Source organism: Olea europaea, chromosome 13 (genome assembly GCF_002742605.1).
Source record: "Olea europaea var. sylvestris chromosome 13, O_europaea_v1, whole genome shotgun sequence".
Classification (NCBI taxonomy): domain Eukaryota; kingdom Viridiplantae; phylum Streptophyta; class Magnoliopsida; order Lamiales; family Oleaceae; genus Olea; species Olea europaea.
Window position 1 is genome coordinate 24,197,905 of NC_036249.1, and position 20,766 is coordinate 24,218,670.

A 20,766-nucleotide genomic window follows, 5' to 3' on the forward strand; every position below is an offset into this window, starting at 1 on the left:
GAAAGGGCAATTTGTTTTTGGCTTCACTCATTCTCTTGCGGTAGCTACTAATTCCATGGCGGAAGCAATGGCTTTGAAATTGGGCTTGTGTTATTGCTATCTTTTGGGGTTTCAAAGGTATGGATTGAAAATGATTCCCAAGTGGTTTCTCATTGGTTTAATGGGCTAGGTATTATTCTGTGGTCTCTTCAAGAGGTTTGAGATGACATTGTTAATCTGGCAAAGTTTATTGATTTAAAAGTCACCCATATTTTTAGATAGGAGAATTCGGTTGTTGACTCGTTGGCTAAGACGGTTACAAGCTGAACACTCTCAATTTTATACTTATATTAGAAACTTCACTAAGACTATGATAGGTCATTTTGTTTTAGATTCTAGTGGTTGTCCTTCCTTTAGATTTCGTGGATTGTATTGTTTTGAGTTTTATTACTTCAACTACTTTTAACCACGGTTTTCCTCCGTCATAAGTGAGGGCTTATTAATAAAGTTAAGGAGGTGCCATCCTCTTAAAAAACCAAAAACAACAACAACAACAACAACAACAACAAAAACAACAACAACAACAACAACAACAATAATAATAATAATAATAATAAATCTAGGGAGTTCAACACTCCAATCACCATTAGGGGTTTAGAGATTGACACGGCATTGTGCGAGCATGGTACAAGTGTTAATCTAATGCTTCTTTTCATCTTCGACCTTTTAGGATAGGGTGAAACAACACCATCAAATATTACTCATTAGCTGGCAGACCGATTAACGTTACGAGTGTGGAAAAAAATTTATTTTCCATTGACTTTGTAATTTTTGACCTGCCCAAAGATTCAAAGATGCCTATTATTTTTTACAAGCCTTTTTTTAGCTTCTGATGCTCTTATTGGTGTGTCACGAGATCTATTAACGTTGATTGTACAGGATAAGAAAGAGTCCTTTTGTATTGCTTGAAATATTGAGACACGACCACATCCATATGGACGTGCTATCAAGTGAAGACCTTCAAGAAATTCAAGAAAAGCTTTTTCAAGAGGTTTTGAGAGCTAATCCAACACTCAAAGTTAAAAATAAACGAGTTGTTGTTCATAAAAATCTTACAAGCGTACGGGTTCGTTGCACAAGTAATAATGGTGATGAAAGAAATATCGTTCGGGAATAAGGCTCAATTCTAGAATAGTTGATATATTTAAATTCATAATTGTAACAAAGGATAGTTGGTTTGTATCTAACTACATTTTGTAACTACAAAAGCAATAAAAATTGGTTTAAAATCAACTGTGGATGAACTTACTGATTTCCAACTCCACTAATAAACTCTTAGTTCCAATTCTCATCTAGTGATAAATAACTCAATTCATGCAATTGTGATATCAATAATTCCACATTTATTTACTATTCGTTTTCAAGATACAACAAATCTTTGATCACCACGAAATGATCATATTTCTAGTCCGAATTCATATGACAAACATGCATTGACGTTAAGAATCATCATACATGATCTCACATGCCATAAATATTATTCCTAATATTTATTGCCAGTGAGTTCCATAAACAGTGTTTTACCTACCGTGAGTTTTCCAACATTACGAATAAATCACTTATTGTCCTAACGGTTTGCAAACATTAATACAATATAATTGTACATCTTGATGGAATCAAAATGCGAGAATTAAGTTAAAAACACAAAGTTTCAAATTAAAAACTAAGAATCAAAGAGTGTTGTCACCCAGATTCCAATACAAAGAAGATTAGCCTAGCATATTAATGTAAGAATTAAAAATAAAAAGAAAGACATCACCCGAATCATTAAACAATGAAGAAAATTTGGATTAAAGCCTTCAAATCTGGATCCAAGGATGAATTCTCCATTATTCGATGTAAATTCTCTCTATTTTCTCCCAAAATTTGGCTTTTTTGTTCTGGATGCTTTCTCTTATTTATAGGGTGCCGAGAGATTGCCTAACAAAATAAAATAAGGAAAGAGTTTTTCTCTCATTTTACACTAAGGCGTGCCTATGTTGTTTTAGAGTACAATGGACAAGATTTTTCTTTGTTTTTCTTCGTTATAAATTTTCAATGTTGTCCACTACGCATGTCCATAATAAATGTGACATCAATAGATAACAATTTGTACTTATGTTAACTGGATATATTGAAAAAGATCAAAAGATATTCCTGCAAAATTTTGAACATTCTTCATTGAATCGCAAAATGTTCTAATTAATATTAAATTTGCAGCTAAAACAAAATATAAAAAGTTGTCACAACTGAGTTTTTCATTTTGTTTTCTCCATGATTAGATTTAAAAAAGCAAAATTCTTGTAGTCTGTCATCCCTTCAAACATATATAGTTCAGATGCTGGTTGGTGGTTGAGGGGCTATAATGCAGTTTTCAACAGCAATAGGCAAATACACTTGGGATAAAGGAAACCCTTCTCCCAAGCAGCTTTTGCCAATTTGATTGACAGCTTGGCAGCACGAAGTGTCTAGAGAAAGTCCAAACACTGCTTTAAAAATGTTCACTGTGCAAGCTTCGAGACCTTTTAGAGATTCCAAGCAGGGCAAGAACCCTTCCATTTTTTGTACTGCCTTTGTTAGTGCACCAACGGCAGAAAGTTGTGGTTGTGGTGCGTCCGCAACATAACTTGGCCTCGACACAACAGACGTTGCCATGACCATAAACACCACCAAGACAAATTTAAATGCCATAATATTTATGAAAATTTTAATTTTTAAGAATGTGTATACAACGGAAGTGTGGGGAAATGCTTCTAAACTTGGGCTACTTATATAGGAGATTTATAATATTTAAACGTGTTCAGTTTTCTGTGGGCTCTACTTTAATCCTCTAACGTTTTCTTGAATGTTCATTTATTTGTAGTATTTAACTAAAGATATTCAATAGCCATTAATTGCTCTTTATTTTCAGTTCAGGTTTAAAAATTATGGTTTCAAAAAATATTTACTCCTGTGCAAGTTATGAGTTATATTCATTCTCAATTTCTCAATGACAACAACACAAGCACTCTCGAGGACCCATAGCCTCACAAAGAAAATTTGTACAAAAACCAGTACGTAATTAAATGATTCCAGCAGTATGTAAACACAATATCTTCATCTTACCAATGCTGTGTAAAGCAAATCCAGCAACATCAGTTTGTCAGAATCAATTTATGTGTTGAGAGAACATAATGGAGATTGAAGAGCTTTAGAAATTAAATTCTACGCATGCTATCTTTTATGATCATTGTTGTAATGCGAATGCGACTACATGTGTGCATTGAACATGCGATGGATATATGTTTCAAGTTTTAGGCTTCTTGTGGGAGACACTATCTTCAGGCTCGGACTTGCGCTTCATATTCAAGAAGTGCTCAACCTGTAATTGCACCACTCAAACTATGGTATAGGACATCTTTTAAAACGTATAGGATGGTTTTGGAGTAAATGACACCTTATGTATAGGGCCTATCCTACGTTGTAGATAAATAAATAATGACATTTTAAGTTATATTAAATAATAGTAATTGTTATGTATGCAATGACAAATATTCTTTTGTAGTTATTGTATTTTTATTTTTTGTTATTTTCTTTTGTGCATTATTTATTTTATTTATTATTAAAAAAATTAATGAGTTACAGCAACCCAACTTTGTGGTTGCTGAAACTATAACTGAACCATTTGTAAAAAAAATGTTTGACCATTCATCTACCAACGATTAGTTCTTGATAGGTACTATTTTTACGTAATGCTCTTCATAGGCCAATATTTGGTCGCTGATAGTATATTTCACCAACCAAATATTGGTTCGTGAAATATGGCAATTGTTTTGAACGATCAAATTTTGGTCACAAAAGGGTGCATATCAATCGATTTTTTTCTTCCTATTATCAGCCACCAAATAGAGACCATTATTGACCAAACATTGGTGGCTGAATGTTATATATCCTAGCGACACTTGTGTAGTCGCTGACACTTCTGCGGTGAATTAGCAACCAACCAGCAACCATACAATTTTTGGTCGCTGATGATCTTTAGAGACCAATATTTTTGGTCTCTGGAAAGCTTTTTTGGTAGTGAATTTGATGTCGATGTGCTAAGAGTTCTCTCTTTTGAGTTCCCCCAAGCAATCTGGAAATGTTCATATTTTTACTTTTTAGTTGTTAAATAATCAATCTTCGTTGTAATGATACTATATTCTTGGTTTTTACGTTGGATTCGAATAGTTGAATAGTACACCAATTTTGGATGTACTTGTAGAAATTTTTTTCCAGAAGTACTGGGATATTAATTAGGAGAACATGACTAAAACAATTCAGTATTTTTTATAATAGGATGGATTCCACCAAGGCTTAAACAACGTTAATTGATTCCAGAAGTACAAGAATCAAGTTCCCCAGTTTCGGCTGATCATGCTATGTTACTTCTTTTTCAAGGTTATTACTAAGCTTGGGCTAGCCAGCTCCTCTCGACACGACTTGCATTGTCACACCAAATCAATTTGGTTTTCCCAGTATGAGATATATTAATTAGGATTGTATATCAATTTATCCTTTGGGCTAGGGCTAGGCAAATCTCCCGAACCGAACCGATCCGAACCCGACGGTTCTTGTCAAATTAAATACCCGAACGGGTATCTGAATTGAGAACCGACGGGTACGGTTCTGTTCTCGGTTCTCGACTAAGAACCGAATAAGAACTAGGGCTGGACAAATCTCCCGAACCGAACCGATCCGAACCCGACAGTTCTTGTCAAATTAAATACCCGAACGGGTATCTGAATTGAGAACCGACGGGTACGGTTCGGTTCTCGGTTCTAGACCAAGAACCGAAGAACCGAAGAACCGAATAAGAACCGAATATTTTTAATTATTTTTTTAAATTGAGTAAATCAAATTATTTTAATTTTAATTTTTTCTAAACAAATTAACAAATTAATGATTTCTAAATCCAAATTTTTGGCCCAATAATTTGTTTCATTTCTAATTTTTTAATTACTGGCCCAATTACCCATTTTATTATTTCATTTCTTAGCCAAACAAGATCAAATCCACTAAATAACCCTAAACACCTACAATAAAGTGCATAACGTTGTCTCAACTCTCGCACTCACTCTCGCACTCTCGCTAATATTTCAAAACCTATACAATCGTCGACCGACACTCTGACCTCCAATCGAAGTTGTGACTTTTGTCGACTAAAACTTTGATCGTAGCGATCATTTGAACAAGGCAGTTTACTAATCTCTGATATTCCAAAACCATTGAATGTATTATTAGTCGTATTTATATAACCTTGTTATAAATGTTAAAAAATTTAATTATAGTACAGAACCGAACGGAACCGAACCGAATCGAACCGAATGGAACCGAACCCGAACGGTTCCATAATTATATTTGGACCTGACGGTTCCATTTACTAGATACCCGAAAAGTTCGGTTTGGTTCGGTTCTCTTTAGAACCGAACCGAACCGATCCGCGCCCACCCCTAATAAGAACCGAATCTTTTTAATTATTTTTTTATATTGAGTAAATCAAATTATTTTAATTTTAATTTTTTCTAAACAAATTAACAAATTAATGATTTCTAAATCCAAATTTTTGGCCCAATAATTTGTTTCATTTCTAATTTTTTAATTTTTGGCCCAATTACCAATTTTATTATTTCATTTCTTAGCCAAACAAGATCAAATCCACTAAATAACCCTAAACACCTACAATAAAGTGCATAACGTTGTCTCAACTCTCGCACTCACTCTCGCTAATGTTCCAAAACCTATACAATCGTCGGCCGACACTCTGACCTCCAATCGAAGTTGTGACTTTCGTCGACTGAAACTTTGATCGTAGCGATCATTTGAACAAGGCAGTTTACTAATCTCTGACATTCTAAAACCATTGAATGTATTATTAGTCGTATTTATATAACATTGTTATAAATGTTAAAAAATTTAATTATAGTACAGAACTGAACGGAACCGAACCCGAACGGTTCCATAATTATATTTGGACCCGACGGTTCCATTTACTAGATACCCGAAAAGTTCGGTTCGGTTCTAAAGAGAACCGAACCAAACCGACCCGGGCCCACCCCTACTTTGGGCCTTAAGCAGCTCTTAATCTAGAGATTGGAAAGGACAATTTATTTTTGGCTTCACTCATTCTCTTGGGGTAGCTACTAATTCCATGGCAGAAGCAATGGCTTTGAAATTGAGTTTGTGTTATTGCTATCTTTCGAGGGTTTCAAGGTATGGGTTGAAAATTATTTCCAAGTGGTTTCTCATTGATTTAAAGGGCCGGGTATTATTCCTTGGTCTCTTCAACAGGTTTGAGATGACATTGATGATCTTGCAGATTTCATTGATTTAAAAGTCACCCATGTTGTTAGAGAGGAGAATTCGGTTGTTGACTCGTTGTCTAAGATGGGTACAGTTGGACACTCTCAATTTTATACTTATATTAGAAACTTCACTAAGACTACAATAGGTCATTTTGTTTTAGATTCTAGTGGTTAATAATAATAATAATAATAATAATAATAATAATAATAATAATAATAATAATAATAATAATAATAATAATAATAATAAATCTAGGGAGTTCAACGCTCCAATCACCATTAGGGGTTCAGAGATTGACAAGGCATTGTGCGAGCATGGTACAAGTGTTAATCTAATGCTTGTTTTCGTCTTCAACCTTTCAAGATATGGTGAAACAACACCATCAAATATTACTCATTAGCTGGCAGACCGATTAATGTTACGAATGTGGAAAAATTTTTATTTTCCATTGACTTTGTAATTTTTGACCTGCCCAAAGATTCAAGGATGTCTATTATTTTGGACAAACCCCTTTTTAGCTTCTGATGCTCTTACTGGTGTGTCACAGGATCTATTAACGTTGATTGTACAGGATAAGAAAGAGTCCTTTTGTATTACTTGAAGTATTGAGACACGACCACATCCATATGGACGTGCTATCAAGTGAGACCTTAAAGAAATTCAAGAAAAGCTTTTTCAAGAGGTTTTGAGAGCTAATCCAATACTCGAAGTGAAAAATAAATGAGTTGTTGTTCATACAAATCTTACAAGCGTACAGGTTCGTTGCACAAGTAATAATCGTGATGAGAGAAATATCGTTCCACGGGGAGTAAGGCTTAATTCTAAAATAGTTGATATATTTAAATTCATAATTGTAACAAAGGATAGTTAGTTTGTATCTAACTACATTTTGTAACTACTAAAACAATAAAAATTGGTTTAAAATCAATTGTGGATGACTTATTGGATTTCCAACTCCACTAATCAACTCTTAGTTCCAATTCTCATCTAGTGATTAATAACTCAATTCATGCAATTGTAATATCAATAATTCCACATTTATTTACTATTCTTTTTCAAGATATCACCACGAAATGATCATATTTCTTGTCCGAATTCATATGACAAACATGCATTGACGTTAAGAATCATCATACATAATCTCACATGCCATAAATATTATTCCTAATATTTATTACCCGTGATTTCCATAAACAGTGTTTTACTTACCGTGAGTTTTCCAATACTACGAATAAATCACTTATTTCTCTAATGGTGCGCAAACATGAAAACAATATAATTGTACATGTTGATGGAATCAAAATGCAGGAATTAAGTTAAAAACACAAAGTTTCAAATTAAAAACTAAGAATTAAAGAGTTTTGTCACCCATCCAATACAAAGAAAATTAGCCTAGCATATTAATGTAAGAATTACAAATAAAAAGAACCCGAATCATTAAATAATGAATAAAATTTGGATTAAAGCCTTCAAATCTGGATCCAAGGATGAATTCTTCATTATCCGATGTAAATTCTCTCTATTTTCTCCCAAAATTTGTCTCTCTTTCTTCTGGACGCTCTCTTATTTATAGGATGCCGAGAGATTGCTTACCAAAATAAAATAAGGAAAGAGTTTTTATCTCATTTTACACAAAGGCGTGCCTATGTTGTTTTAGAGTACAATGGACAAAATTTTTCTTCGTTATAAATTTTCAATGTTGTCCACTACGCATGTCCATAACAAACGTGACATCCATGGATAACAGTTTGTACTTATGTCAACCGGATATATTGAAAAATATCAAAAGATATTCCTGCAAAAATTTGAACATTCTTCATTGAATCGCAAAATGTTCTAATTATTATTAAATTTGCAGCAGCTAAAACAAAATATAAAATGTTGTCACAACTGAGTTTTTCATTTTGCTTTCTACATGATTAGACTTAAACAAGCAAAATTCCTATAGTCTGTCATCCCTTCAAACATATATAGCTCAGATGCTGGTTGGCGGTTCAGGGGCTATAATGCATTTTTCAACAACGACGGGCAAATACACCTGGGATATAGGAAACCCTTCTCCCACGCAGCTTTTGGCAAATTGATTGACAGCTTGGCAGCACGAAGTGTCTAGTGGAAGTCCAAACACTGCTTTAAAAATGTTCACTGTGCAAGCTTCAAGACCTTTTAGAGATTCCAAGCAGGGCAAGAACTCTTCCATTTTTTGCACTGCCTCTGTCAGTGCGCCAACAGCGAAAAGTTGTGGTTGTGGTGCCTCCGTTACATAACTTGGCCTCGACATAACAGTCGTTGCCATGACCATAAACACCACCAAGACAACTTTAGATGCCATAATATTTAATAAATTTTTACTTTTTAAGAATGTTTATANAAAGAACCCGAATCATTAAACAATGAATAAAATTTGGATTAAAGCCTTCAAATCTGGATCCAAGGATGAATTCTTCATTATCCGATGTAAATTCTCTCTATTTTCTCCTAAAATTTGTCTCTCTTTGTTCTGGACGCTCTCTTATTTATAGGATGCCGAGAGATTGCTTACCAAAATAAAATAAGGAAAGAGTTTTTATCTCATTTTACACAAAGGCGTGCCTATGTTGTTTTAGAGTACAATGGACAAAATTTTTCTTCGTTATAAATTTTCAATGTTGTCCACTACGCATGTCCATAACAAACGTGACATCCATGGATAACAGTTTGTACTTATGTCAACCGGATATATTGAAAAATATCAAAAGATATTCCTGCAAAAATTTGAACATTCTTCATTGAATCGCAAAATGTTCTAATTATTATTAAATTTGCAGCAGCTAAAACAAAATATAAAATGTTGTCACAACTGAGTTTTTCATTTTGCTTTCTTCATGATTAGACTTAAACAAGCAAAATTCCTGTAGTCTGTCATCCCTTCAAACATATATAGCTCAGATGCTGGTTGGCGGTTCAGGGGCTATAATGCATTTTTCAACAACGACGGGCAAATACACCTGGGATATAGGAAACCCTTCTCCCACGCAGCTTTTGGCAAATTGATTGACAGCTTGGCAGCACGAAGTGTCTAGTGGAAGTCCAAACACTGCTTTAAAAATGTTCACTGTGCAAGCTTCAAGACCTTTTAGAGATTCCAAGCAGGGCAAGAACTCTTCCATTTTTTGCACTGCCTCTGTCAGTGCGCCAACAGCGGAAAGTTGTGGTTGTGGTGCCTCCGTTACATAACTTGGCCTCGACATAACAGACGTTGCCATGACCATAAACACCACCAAGACAACTTTAGATGCCATAATATTTAATAAATTTTTACTTTTTAAGAATGTTTATATACGGAAGTGCATGGAAATGCTTCCAAACTTGGGCCACTTATATATGAGATTTATAATAATTAAACGCATTTAGTCTCTATTTTAATCCTCTTAACGTTTTCTTGAATGTTCATTTATTTGTAGTATTAACCAAAGATATTCAATAGCCATCAATAGTTCTTTATTTTCAGTTCAAGTTTATAAATTATCGTTTCAAAATATATTTAGGAGTATGCAAGTCATGAGTTACATTCATTCTCAATTTCTCAAAGACAATAACACACGTCTTGAGGATCCATAATCCATTTATGTGTTGAGAGAACATAATGGAGACTGAAGAGCTTCTGAAATTAAATTCTACGCATGCTATCTTTTATGATCATTGTTGTAATGCGAATGCGACTACATGTGTGCACTGAACATGCGATGGATATATGTTTCAAGTTTTAGGCTTCTTGTGGGAGACACCGTCTTCAGGCTTGCGCTTCATATTCAAGAAGTGCTCAACCTGAAAGGAAAACAATTAAGCAGAAAATAACTAAAGAGAAATCAAGAAGCCGCAAAATCTTGTGAACAAGTTACCTTTTTATCTCCAAGCATGGGGGTCAAGCCTCCAGTGAAGTCCTTCTCGACAGTAGCAAATCCGCTTCTGGGATCACTAGTTTGCCTGAAACCATAAAATTCAGAAGCCAAGGGAGGTTACAATGAATTCAAAATAATGGCGTAGCTCATCTTAAAGAGATCTCCTGCATTAAGAACACATGGGAAATTTCCCCGTTCATAAAATGCAGCACTATAATTACGAGAAATTGACTCCTTTCCAGCAAATAACAAATGGTTTGGTTGGTGGAATTGATTACCAAGCACACACAAATGCACATGCAGAACAAAATGCAAGCACGACTTGCAAAACAACAAATAATTCTATGGCATTCAAATCTCATCATTTTTTCTTAATTATTTTTTTTAGCTTTATTCATTATTCCTTTGAAGATGTAACTCTTCTTATTTATCAAAACCTAGGGAGGACAGTGCACATTCATTGCAGCTTGGTTCATTATCAATACACCTGAGAAGACTTTGAAAACAAAAAGTTGACAGGACCAAATTGCCAATGCAAGTCATGAATGTAAGTGGGATCTTATTTTTTCCATTTTTAAGCCAGTGCACGTGCTATGCAGGGGGCTGATTGGCAATTCAGGGTTCAAGATTCCACTTCCTCATCAGATCAGAAAGGCAGCAGATATAAATGTACATTAAGAAAGAAAAAGTAGAGATCATACCCAGGTTTAACATGGCCACTGAGTACAAGATAGGGTGTCTTCAATTGAGCTTGAGCCTCCCTCATTCTCTCCACAGAAAGTGATGGTGTATCTGCATTTTTCATCTGCTTTATCTTCAGCTCCTCCTGATATTGCCGAATGCGCTTTTCTTGTTTCATTTTTCCAGGCCCTTTTCCATGGAATTTGTGTGAGAGCAGCCGAAAGGCTTCTTTTGGTGTCAACTGGTGCAGAGGAAACGGACCTCCATCAAAACTAAAATTTATCATTCTCATACTTCATTTAAATTTTAGTGCTATTAAGTGATTTGATGTTATGGATGACAGGATGAAATTCAACGAAAAAAAATCCTAAAACTCACCATTGGGTAAGGAGACAGTATCAAAATCTCTGAGCAAATTAGTTACAAAAATTTTTATTCTAGCAGAAGTCAAAATCTAACCTATTTATTTCCAATACTTCAACAAGGTACGAATATATTGAACTATAACAATTATACATCATGGTATTGTCTATTTCAAAAAGTAGGGCATACTGAAACATAATTTAACCAGTCATTCTAACTAGTAAAATTTTCCTCGCTAAAATGAAAATTGTCTCCAGCAAAACATTTTATCAAATATGGCAATATAGTCCTGCAGAATGACAACAGCGCTCTTTAATCAAAATGCCTTCAAGAAAAATTGCCAAGGAAGCCTAAAGTGTTGAAATGGACAAGAAACTCTATCAGTTTTGTCAAGTTTGACGAGAATACTGAGATGCTTCGAAAGTTGTGCAAAAAGGAAGAGAGAATGTCTAAATAGACTAGAAATCTTGTCAGCTTTGCATAGTTTGATGAGAATGTCTAGATGTTTCGAAAATCTGTAAAAAAAAGGGAGAGATAGTGTCTATATAGAACAAATTATTCTCATCTACTTTGTGTAGCTTGACAATAATGCCTAGATGCTTGGAATTCCTGTTAAAAGGAAGAGGGAGGATTTGGTTAACTGTTGAAGAGAGAAGGGTATATTCATGAAAAATTCAGAAAATGCACATTATTTAGAAACCAAAAGTAGTGGACACATATAATTTTCTCTGTAAAGGTGTCCTACAGAGGAATTTCCTCACAAAGCAGTAGTCCGTATATGATGAATTTACGCATCTAAAAAATGTTACGTACAAAAGATTAAATAAATTGAAGAGTAAATGACTCATGTAGTGAAGCCCACTTACAATTCGTCCATACTCATCTGTCCTCTCAATGCGTATTTCCTTCGCTTTATCGTTGTCATAAATGCCAACAAGTTTGCTTTTTTTCTTGTCCATATTTCGTCCACCCCATTCAACGGTTTCCTTGAGCGTTCCTCGATCTTTAAGAAGTTTGAGCGCCCCAGCTAGACCCTTTCCAACAGCAGATTCATGAATTGTTTCATCAGGAACAGCCTCCACTTCCGCCTCAGCAGAAGTCTCGTCTTTCATTGTCTCTTCCACCTCTGTCCATCTACCTTCATCATTTTTCTCCTGATCAGACGTGCTTGGAGCCACATCTTCATCCATAAAAACATCTTCACTCTCAGGTTTTTGTGCTTCTGCAATAGCAAAAATAATTAAATATTAGAAACACAAGAAAATGAAATGTAGAATTCCTCGCCATTTCAGCCAAACTAGAAGACTAGAGCTTAGAGAGTACTATATGGTGAATGGATATGACGATGTCTACTTGCCCAATGAGAATCCAAAGACAATAAAATATATAAAATGTTAATCTACCACATAAACTAACGTGAGAGATGCAAACAACAGAAAGAGAAAAAGGCATACAAGAGATGCACTCCGATACACCATACAACATATAAAATGTGAATCTACCACATAAACCGATGTGAGAGGTGCAAACAACAGAAAGAGAAAAAGGCATACAAGAGATTCCATCCGATACACCATAAAACATATAAAATGTGAATTTACCACATAAACTAAGATGTGAGAGGTGCAAACAACAGAAAGAGAAAAGGGCATACAAGAGATGTCATCCAATACACCCAACTCTTACAGTAGATGAAAGCAAAGACGTCCACTTGAAAGAATGTCAAATCAGGGGTATTTTATGACAGCCTAGTTTAACAAAAGGATTCAGAGCTACCATTTGCAGTTGTGTATATCTAGCATCCAAGAGAGGAATACAAAGCCACTGGGGTGTTTTTTAGTACAACATTTAATATTAGAGACATCAAGATCAAATAATACACCTCAACATTTTTTTATTTTTTTTATTTTTTATTGACGCTCACTACAATCAAAATGGTATTAAATTATAACCCGCTTCTCTGTAACCCCAACTCCCCCTCTTCTGCAAAAGAAATGTAATAGTTAATGCTAATAGAAAATCACAGGACTCTCAGAGATTACCTTCATCAAGCTGAAGACCCCAGACAAATTCTTCCATCTCCGTGAAGACAACCTTGTTCTCCTGTGGCTCTCCAGCCCCAGAATTTTGGTTGTCCACAGTTGAATTATTGGTACTGGAAGTAGCAAGTTGGGCTATCACCTTTGGACCAAATTTTTCTTTATCGTCTTGTTTTTTCAATGCTAATTTTCTCGCCCTTTCTAATGATTTCCAGAGCTCATCATCATCATCAAACACAGGAGCATCATCTTCTTCTGGCTTCACGGTATGTGTTTGTCCTTGTCGAAGTGCTTTAGATGCCTCGTCTGCTCTAGCATATGCAGACTGGTAAGCATTGCTTCTCATCTCAGCTTCAGATTTCTCTTGTTCCTCTCTGAGATTCCGCCTTCTGCCATCATTTCGTGAACCAAGATCCTCAGCACCCAATCCAGTAGATATAGCCTCTGCTTCAAGAGCGTCTAAGTCCATTTTCTCCTTCTTCCTCAAAGATTTCTTTTTCTTGGGTTTTTTAAATTTAAGCATTTCTTCTTCGGTATAATAATCTGTTGAGATCTTCCCAGTTGAATTCAGAACTTCAACAAGATTACTTGCAGAAACCCCCTGTAATCTTTTACGAAGCTGGCAATAGATGAAAGACTCGTGTCAATCAACATAATTCTAGTCGTTTTAATGGAAACGAGTAAAATACACATCAGCACAAATAACTTGCCTCTTCTAGTTTCTTTTCTGCTTCACCAGTAAACTGTCCACTTGCATCAAGAGTTATCCCCTAAAACAAGAATCAAGAAATAAACTCAAACATTCACAAAAAAGACAAGTTCATTCAAGCTAAAGTGATAACAAATGAACCTCATCAGCAACCGGATCATCATATTGGGGAAGCATTTTCTTCTCAGCACCGGGCTCATCATTAAACCTAATATTAAACCATGAGAAGGAGTTAACCATCTGAGCTTCATGATAGATTATTAAGAAATGCATGTAAAAAATCTTACTTGTCATCATAAATCCCAATTTTCTTCTTTGCAGCCTTATAAGCTTCATTCCTCCGCTTTTGCTCTCCCATTTCCACATTTTCAAGCATATCAATCTCTGCCATACGCAATGTAATGTCACCTTAGGAAATTTGAGTCCAGAAAATATCCAGAAGAAAAAAAAAAAAAACAACCAACTAGGAGAGTAAAAAAGCTGAGAAGGGAAAGGAAAACAACATCAACAAGTTACCTTGATTGATATCACCGTCAGCAAGTATACTCTGATCTTTGAGTGTCAATACAACAGCTCCACCTTCAAGTACTTTGTCAAGCCCATGAAGAATTTTGACCCCACCTAGGTTTTCAGCTAACAGACGGTGAAGTTGAAACTTCAGTCCAATTTGATGTAAATTCTAAACACAAGCCAGTTAAAAAAGTGAAACTCAATTGATCTTTCCCCCAATGGAATTTTAATTATTTCAGCGCTCAAGAATTCTCACAGACATACATATCTATTCCCATATCAAATACACAAATTTCAAACAAATATAAAAATTATATAGCTATATACTGTCAAAATCATAAATAGGTGTCCACATGGATAATAGATTAATCCAATAAATTACATTCAGAAGAAATAATTGCAGCTAACACTTTCTAAAATCAAGAATTAGCTGGATGAAAATCTATGTCATCAAACGTATGCTGAAATATAATGCAAAACATTATGAAATGGTTTCTAATATAATTGTTAGCATGTGTGCATGGCTTAAAAAGGGAACATACCAGTGAAATGTTGTGGTGCTGCCTCTTCATCACTTTCTCCTTCATTGACATTATCCTGCCGCATGTAAGAATAAGAAAAATTAGAACATAATTTTTAACAAAACTCATCAACATTACATCAAATAGTCAAATAATAAATTTATCTCCTTTTAGGTATTAAATAAAAATAAACACTAAATTTAAGACGAAAAAACCTGCTCCTCAAATATTTTTGACAGCTGCAAGGCTTTCTCTTTTTCAGCATTTCTTTTCTCTTCAAGCTTTCTGCTCTTGTCTACCCATGCTAAAACCTCGGAACCACCTTCTGACTTATTCTTCAATCTTTCTTCCCTTATTCTGCAACAAAATGTAATTAGTGATGCTGACCCGCAACAAAACATCAGAAGACCTATTATTGGATGCATATTGTTCACAAATTGAAAGCTAATTCTGATTAATTTTATTCCTTTTGGATTAAAGTTGGAGCAATACCATTTATATTTAAATATGTTCCACTAAGAAAAGGTACAGTACAACCTCTCTATGCCTTCATATTGGTAAACCCATTGCAATCTTTACAATATTAGATGTAAATTGTTGAAGTGGAAATGAAATAGCATTTGCTTAAATGCAGTATTTTTCTAATTTTTGACAGAAAAATCATTGTTCTATATCAGAAAGTAGTCAAAATACTGATCATACAGCATATTTTTAAACAAATTAGAAAGTTAAATAAGTTTTTGCATAAAGATAGTCATGGAAATTTTAATCATTCATACAATATTAAATAATAAATAAACAATATTTCCATTTATGAGGGATGGGATTGCATATTAAGAATTTAAAAATTATGCAGTAGAAATTTACTCACTTTAAAATGCGGTCCTCCAACTCAGATGCTGGTTGGAGAGATCTAGCATCTTCAGCCTCGGCACTTTGTTTAGTCTTGAGAGCTCTGGAGTTGCCCTCATCAAAATAATCCATTCCCTCCTGAGTGATATGCTCATCATGAGAATAATTAGTTTCTAATCTTGAGTTATCATCCTTTTCCAAATCCTTTCTCCGATCATGACTCTCATCCTTGTGTTTCCGACTACCTCTATCTCTATCCCTTGTCCTTCCCTTGTCCTGCTTTTCCTTCTCCCTAGTTCTCTCCTTCCCCTTCTCTCTCTCAACTGCTTCTTTACCCATGTCCCTGTCATTTTCCCTATCCCTCTCCCTTTCCTTATTTTTGTGCTTTTCTCGCTCCCTCTCTTTTGTCCTTTCCCTATATTTAACCTTTTCTCTGCTCTTATCTTTTACACCCTCTTTATCTCGTCCTCTCTCACCGTCCTTCTCCAATACTTTCTCCATCTCCTTGTCCTTCCCCCGGTCCTTACGGTCTTTATCTCTCTCTTTGTCCCCATTCTTGTCGCAATCAGTATCCTTCTCCCGTACCTTGTCCCGTGTCTTGTCCTTTCCCCGCTCATCTCTGTCATCCTTCCTTCTATCCCTACTGGATACTCTCTCTTTCTCTGTATCTTTGCTCTCTTTCTCTGTTTCCTTCAAAATCTCACTCTTAGACTTTTCACGATCTCTAATCCTATGCTCTTTATCCTCCTTCCGACCACTGCTTTTGCTCTTATCTTTGCTTCGATACTTGCCTGACTCTCTCTTAGTTCATCAGACACATTTTCTTCCATATCATCGTATCCACCACCCCACCTCTCTCTCATAGATTGATCATCTTGATCCCTCATCTCAATGCTTCTTTCACGCCTTGAATCTGCAAAATCTACCCCCATCGCTTGAACGGTACAATCTACCTATGAAATCTGAAAGAAAGGGAAAATATAAGAGCTAACATTTAAAACATAATAACGCAACCATATGAAGAAAAAGTAACCACTCGTGTTAAAGTTTAAACTCTTCAGTAGCATTCTAGACCCAGGCCGGTCCTGTGATTGTCGGGGCCTGAGGTAAAATCAGTAAATTAGGCCCCCGGCAAAATAAACGTAAATGTAAAATTCAACGGTGTATTATGCAACCCATTGCTAACTTAAAAAACTAAAAAAATTACAAAATATCTCAATTATCTTACAATTAGAGTTTTCAATATAGTTATTATGTGCGCCTGTGCAATTGTTGATCCTACAATAATCAACCATATAAGCCGACTAGACCACAATTATATAAGCCGACAAAACTTCAAACATTTTCAATCTCTTCAATAACAAGTTAGGACAAATCATTGCTTACCTGAAAAGTAGAATTTCAACGAAAACTGTGAAGTTACACTTTCGAGAATTCCACTGTCACAACTCACAAGTCTGAAACAAAAATTCAACATCAAACGCTAATACAAATATGAACATAATCATCAAACTTAGGGAAATAACAATTGCACATGCGCACATTTAATCAAACTTGGGGAAATAACATATTTAATAAGAACTAATCACCAATTCACCATTAAAACAGTGTCATCAACAAAATAAATTAATTCAAATTAGTATACTGGTTAGAGAAACTGAAATTATCTTTTCTTGAGTTCATTGACATAATAATATCTCAAGTTCTCAAATGTGTATTCTCACACCTCACCGATCATTCTATCAAACTAAGTTATCAAAATTAACTATAAACTGTTTTACACATGATAGAAGATAGCATTAGGAATCAAAATTCTAACGGTCACCTTCAGTTTTAACTACCCAGAATTTTCTTGAAATTCTTGCATAACTGGATAGACCTCATCAAGGAACCTCTCTCATGTCTGCATTTTCAAGAAAGTAAACCTTACACTATGCATATTATCTATATAATACATACAGAAAAATTTTTATTTTTCTTCTAGAATTCTTGGAAACGAAACTTAAATAATTAAATTCATTAATTTCCTATAACTACTCTCCCATTTCAATTTGCGATGAACCCTCTTCAAAGTTTAACACTCAACATTTCGTCAGCCGTTCCGTTCCCTTTCCCTTCCCAACTCTTTCCAAGGACTTCTCTGAAATTCAAGAAAACTTCAAAACAAGAAGAAAAATCCTCATAATGGACGAGACGACGAGTCACGCACTCACGTCTCCTGACTCTCTCCAATTAGAGTATACCCACGGTCCACATAGAATTGAAAAAGACCATTTATCAATTAAAATCAAGCCATCAAAGATTCAAAATTATAGTAAGTAAATGGTAAAAGAGTTGAACTCACCAGGGAACTCGAAGTCTCGAACTCACTCGTTCGACAACAAAAATGCCCAGCCACTCGCAGAAGCGATATGTCAGATGAAGCCCAGGTACAAAGAATGTTTGAAAAATCCGCGAAGAGGAAATATGGGATTCTGGAAGACTGGAGCAAGTCGAGAGAGACGAGACAAGCCGTTGGGAAAAATGGGATTTTCAATTTGGGAATTTTCAATTTTGGGTAAATAGATAATGGATATATAAGTTGGGTTGGCCATTTCGGTAAATGGATCAAGAATAAGGGAGTTGGATTTGGGCTGTCATTGTTCAAATAAAAAAAATTGGGTCAGAAAATGAGGCCCCCTAGAGTTTGGGCTTGAGGCGCAGGCCTGCTTGACCTCTGGACCGGCTCTATCAGGACCTATGATGCTCGGATTCAAGTACAAGTATCGGATATGAGTATATATCTAAATATCAAATCTTTTATTTTCTAAATTGTAAGATACTGAAATATGATTAAAAAGAGTCCAAATTTCGGACACGGGTACGTGATACGTCTTTGTATGTCATTCAAGTTTCGATTTTTTTTAATTATTTCAAGATGTCATTTTGAATAAATTAAAATTAATTGTTTACAAAGAAGGAAATTGACATTGAATAAAAGGTTAAAACGAACAAAATAAAATTTTGAGGCTTAGTTTTCAATTATAGGAAGTTAATTATTAAATATTATATAAAATAATGAATTTGATTGCAATTTGGACTTAGTGGAGCAGTAAGTAGCATTATATGGAGCCCATTTTTATTTTGTACAAACAAAACCCCAAACCAAATAGGAAAAAGGAAGAAAAGGGAATGCTAAACTAGATCGAATTGAATTGAACATTGCTAAGAAAAACATTCCCATAAAATATTGTCCATTCAAATGCTCGTCATATAAATCAATATATGTTCAAATATCTTTTAAAGTAATAAAATAGAGGCATGTATCTTTCGGACCGAGAAAAAGGGGGTTGGGTTTACATCCTAAAATAGTCAAATTGTGTATTAAATTAAAAACTATTCGTAGACGTTGGAAAATATTTATAATGGAATATAGAGTATGTAATTATAAGACAAATACATAAAAAGTGAGTCACCACTTCCTTAGAGAAGAAAACTTTGTGCAGCCCTTTACTTGGATTCGAAGACGACAAGGAAAGTCATTCCATAACCCTTTTTCATTTAAAATAAATAAATAAATAATAATAATAATAAATGTGATGTTGATTTTATTAATGATGTAAGTAAAATAGTGCCAAATACAGGAGGAGATTTAGGTATAACATCCAAATAAAGACCAAAAAAAGATATTAGAATTTACCTGTGCGAAGATGGGGAGAACAAGAAAATCGAAGACGTACAAAATTATATCTAGTCCAAAGTATATGATTGCCTCCCATGATTTGAAGTAAATTACTTATAACCTGCAACTTAACGTAATTTTTCTTAACGTGTCATTTTCTCTTACAGTAGAAGCAATACAAATTGCTAAAGTTCACCCTCGATCGACTCCTCCGTCGATCACCAAGAGATACTAGAGTTTCCTCATCCCTAGATGTAGCTCAAACCAGATGATTCATCTTCTCCTTAGTGAATAAAGTATCGTAAGCGTCTTCAATGGTAAACGTGTCACGACTGTACAATATTATGTCCCGAAACGACGAGTATGAAGGGAGTAGCGAATACAATAGGATCAAGGCCAGATCTTCCTCATTATATTTGACCTCCAATTTTTTCAAATCTGCGATGATTTTCTTGAACACCGTCAGGTGGTATTCCAACGATCCTCCTTCTACCATGCGATGGGAATATAGCCTCTGCTTTAGATACAATTTGCTCGTAAGACTTTTGGTCATGCACAATTGTTCCAGTTTCAACTACAAAATAGCCGTCCTTTTCTCCTTCAATACCTCCTGCAAGACGTTATTAGAGAGGTGAAGATGAATCGACAATAGAGCCTTCCCGTCTTTCCATTGTTTCTCCTCCGTTGTCCAATTTGCTAGCATCTTATCAAAACCTGGCAAAGTATCATCTAAATCCATCTGCACCAACATAGCCCTCATATTTACTTACCACAGCAAAAATTGTGTGTTACGATCCAGCAGCGAAATATCATATTTCAATGTTGTCATCTCTAAAAAAAATTTCAACCAAATCACAAGGAACCTGTAGCCTAGCTTTAATACCACTTGTTAGGAACTAGCAAGTTACCAAAATTACTCTGATACCACTTGTTGGACCTGGAGGTGATGCAAGAATTGAGATTAATAAACAATATAAAATATGTATGATCACAGCGAAGAAAACAAGATTAAAGTAAAGCAATTGTTGAGAAATTAACATAGAAATCAATATTTTATTCAAAACAATATAGAGAGAATATAAGGAATTGAGCAATAATGCTTGACTTAAATTGAATGAAGAACTACATATTTATAGGGTCATACTAAACCCTAAAAATATTGTAAAGATGAGAATAATATAAAAATAATGTGGAATGAAGGAAATAA

General features: G+C 34.8%; 1 protein-coding gene across 7 annotated transcripts; it reads right to left on the reverse strand.

Moving 5' to 3' along the window:
- Positions 1-3,232: 3,232 nt before the first annotated feature.
- On the reverse strand, positions 3,233-18,430 carry LOC111407965 (SART-1 family protein DOT2-like). 7 transcript variants are annotated; one of them, XM_023037692.1, is made up of 15 exons: positions 18,243-18,430; positions 17,724-17,801; positions 17,285-17,355; positions 15,918-16,860; positions 15,262-15,403; positions 15,068-15,122; positions 14,532-14,648; positions 14,303-14,399; positions 14,157-14,223; positions 14,017-14,076; positions 13,310-13,925; positions 12,134-12,489; positions 10,925-11,145; positions 10,224-10,308; positions 3,233-3,379 (listed from the first exon to the last, which is right to left on the reverse strand). In XM_023037692.1, the coding sequence occupies exons 4-15, from the start codon at positions 16,397-16,399 to the stop codon at positions 3,305-3,307; spliced, it is 2,373 nt and encodes a 790-aa protein (XP_022893460.1). In that variant the 5' UTR covers positions 16,400-16,860; positions 17,285-17,355; positions 17,724-17,801; positions 18,243-18,430; the 3' UTR covers positions 3,233-3,304. The 7 variants fall into 7 exon arrangements, with proteins under 7 accessions (XP_022893460.1, XP_022893463.1, XP_022893459.1 ...); XM_023037695.1 differs by lacking the exon at positions 17,724-17,801 and having other exon boundaries at positions 14,532-14,645; XM_023037691.1 differs by lacking the exon at positions 17,724-17,801.
- Between the last annotated feature and the right edge of the window lie 2,336 nt (positions 18,431-20,766).

Coding starts and splice junctions, on each gene's coding strand:
- LOC111407965 (XM_023037693.1), bottom strand. CDS start 16,399: ATGGAGAAAGTATTGGAGAAGGACGGTGAGAGAGGACGAGATAAAGAG. Junction 15,123..15,261: donor CAAAAATATTTGAGGAGCAG/GTTTTTTCGTCT, acceptor TACATGCGGCAG/GATAATGTCAATGAAGGAGA. Junction 14,077..14,156: donor ATGATCCGGTTGCTGATGAG/GTTCATTTGTTA, acceptor TTCTTGTTTTAG/GGGATAACTCTTGATGCAAG.